Raw genomic sequence first — 3,032 nt, forward strand, 5'->3', positions numbered from 1 at the left:
ACGAAACCTACACGATGACGTTCACAGCTACCGATCACAACCACGCATGCGGAATAAGCGTCTGAAACTTTGCAGAGTCCGCTGTCGGCACTACCTAGTCGCGTATCACACGCGACCCAAAGTCGCACCACATGCCTGCTCATCAGCGACTTCACAATCCAATTCCATCCTACTCGGAACTCGTCCCTCTCCGCTGCGTTACCCGAAAGTCCCGCAGTACATCCAACAAAACATCCGACGAGACTTCGCCCCATCCACACCTCTGAGGCGTTATGAATGTGGGCGCTCCCACTCCCAGGCGCTCTGAATCATGTTTTTCCCTGAGGGACCCCGTCAGCAAAATCGAACAGGTGCCATTGCCAACAACGGAACTCGCATCATGTGTGCAACAAAATCCAAATGCACGTCGTCATCCTGGACTGGCGATTCCGAATTCACACAACCACAACTCGCTCACCGCTTCCTTTCAATCCCCCTCCAAAATGTTGCGACTCACAACGCACCACCCACGACACCCACCAAACAAACCCAGAACCAAACGCCTCTCCCTGCACTTCACAACTACTGAATGCACCGAAAGTATGTACAACTCATGAACACGCGACCCCCCACTTGTAATGTAATAAGCCTTCCAGTTTTCAATAATCTCAGCAACGAGGAGCTCCTCCATGCCGGCTCCTCCCATGGAGCCCTCAAGGGCTATGACCATCAAGGACGTGAACACCGTCAAGGTTGCTGGCTTCTACCGTACACATTCTATACAAAGTCTACCCTGTTTATGGCAGACTCAGTAGAGTCGCGTTTTCTCAACAGAAATTCAGCCCAACGACTCGCATGTCTGAAGGCCACCCAGAGTCAACGCACTGCACTCATCCAGCCGGAAAATTGACAAATGCGCGATCAATGCGCCCGACGGAAGCCCGTCCAGACAGTGAGCAGCACGAGGTGATGATGTCCACGCCTGAGAGGCTTCGTCGGGGATTGGAGATTGCGCCCATGAATTCAACGTAGCAGTCCTGCGGCGAGTCCTTGGCTGGGAGTTCTAGAGCCTTGCCGCCACTAACCTAAAAGATCCTGATTATCATCCAAATATTGGGATCCTGGTGAGAGGATGCCCAGACTCGACTCTCCCTCCACCATGGCCTTCGCCTCAGCGATCACCGAAGGATCGTCTTCTGCGGCGTACAAAATTCTTTGCACCGCCTTCACAACCTGAACGTTACGCAAATCCCAACAACACTGTTGTCAAAAACATAAACCGCCCCGCCCCTTCCCTCAGACTGGATGCAAGCAACCATCGCTAATTCCTAATGCCGTTGCCGCACCTCCTGTGCGTACAACCCACACCTACTGCATCTCCATCATCGTCACACAAACAGCGGCTGGACGGGAACACCAACCGGAATGTAGCTCAGCTCCGGCGCTTGACACAGAATCTCGATGTCGCGCAGCTTCGTAAAGTAAAAGTCGCGCTCCTTCTCCAGACTCTCCACAGACAGCTTCAGCTCCGTGATCTGCTTCACATGATCCTCGTTCACGCCAGAAACCTGAACTTCCATGCCACATCCCCCACGCATCTCACGCTTTACAACGCCATCCCAATCCCCGCAACACCAAGCCGCTTGCAAGTGCTTCCTACGCTACTCGTCCCCGCACTGCAAAGGATTGCTGCGACCCCCTACACGCGAATGCTACAAGTAACCAGAACTCACGACGCGCAAGCGATCCCATGCGCAGGTCCTACGGGTGGGTTCACGTGCACTACCTGTTCCATGCCGTCTTTCATGTGCCTCGCTGCGCTCAAACCCCCACCGACCACACCGCCACCCCTCCCGCCCCCATTCACGTTCGGGTTCGTGTTCTCCGTCACCCGCCGGGCTCCACCTCCGTTCGCCTTCGCTCCCACGGTCGATGCCGACTTCGCACTGACCTGGCTATTGTTGCTGCTGCTGCTGGTCCCCAACGCCCGCCTGTTCATCTCCTTCCCTCCCTTACACGTCTCCCTCCTCTCCGCCGCATTGTACGTCGGATTCACGTGATTATTGTTTATCTGATCGCAGTACCGCTTCATCCACTGCAGGAACTCCAGGTTGTCCAGCGGCCGCCCCTTCACCAGCTTGCTCACCTCGATGTGGCGCCCAATCTTCAGCTTGTTGAACACATCCTGCAGCACCTTGTAGTTCTGGATCATCTCGTACTCCGACTTCGCGTCGAAGCTCACCTTGTGCATCGACACCATCCCCGGGTGCACCACGTCCATCAGCTGGCAGTACACCGCCCCGCTTGCCGCCTCCTCCACCTTGCATAGCGACAGCTCCAACGTGCTGTTTACCCAGCTCAAAATCTCGTTGCGGCCCACGAAGTAGGCCGCGTCCATCATCCCTATGGTCGTCGCCCCCATTCTCCCTCAAATGCCCTCTCCGAAATCTCAAACCCACGCCGCCTTTTCACCACGGATTGCCCAATCAAGCGTAACCTCCCAAACAATCCCACATACCCACCAATGGGATGCTCCGCGCCCCAACGCCACGCCCGCCCAGTTCACCGTTCACGACATCCCGCACAGAACCACCATCCGGGCGTGCGGTGAGACGGCAGAAGACGGCAATAATCCAGATCTGGAAGCCAGGCTGCACTGACTGCGCGAGCAATCTACATCGGGACGCCACCACACCGGCAGCGCGGATAGGGGGTGATTGAACAGCGCCGCAGTCGGCAGCTCCGCGCTACACCGTCATCCAGCTCTTCTTCCTTAGCACTGGAGACGCAGACGTCGTCGTGCTGCCACTCCCGCGCAGCCTGACGCTGTGACCTAAAGCACATTTCCTGCCCCTGGAGGGCTCCCGAATTCCCCCTTCCTCCTTATGACCGTTGCAAGGAGTCGCTGCAACAGCATCGCCCCGGTTCCGCTAGCCAGGGTTTCGGATTTAGTTTTTTGAATGTGGCGCCAATCGCTAGGTGCGAGGCCGCAGGCAAGCCAGGTTGGCGACTTTGATTGGTGTATGGTAACTGGTAGTTGGCCGCAGTGTACT

General features: G+C 56.3%; 1 protein-coding gene across 1 annotated transcript; it reads right to left on the bottom strand.

Moving 5' to 3' along the window:
* Nucleotides 1-612: 612 nt before the first annotated feature.
* On the bottom strand, nucleotides 613-2,821 carry LOC141044795 (microtubule-associated protein RP/EB family member 1A-like). The gene is made up of 3 exons (XM_073530425.2): nucleotides 1,766-2,821; nucleotides 1,401-1,547; nucleotides 613-1,212 (listed from the first exon to the last, which is right to left on the bottom strand). The coding sequence occupies exons 1-3, from the start codon at nucleotides 2,399-2,401 to the stop codon at nucleotides 1,060-1,062; spliced, it is 936 nt and encodes a 311-aa protein (XP_073386526.1). The 5' UTR covers nucleotides 2,402-2,821; the 3' UTR covers nucleotides 613-1,059.
* Between the last annotated feature and the right edge of the window lie 211 nt (nucleotides 2,822-3,032).

This window comes from Physcomitrium patens, chromosome 23 (assembly GCF_059467195.1).
Source record: "Physcomitrium patens ecotype Gransden chromosome 23, ASM5946719v1, whole genome shotgun sequence".
Taxonomy (NCBI): domain Eukaryota; kingdom Viridiplantae; phylum Streptophyta; class Bryopsida; order Funariales; family Funariaceae; genus Physcomitrium; species Physcomitrium patens.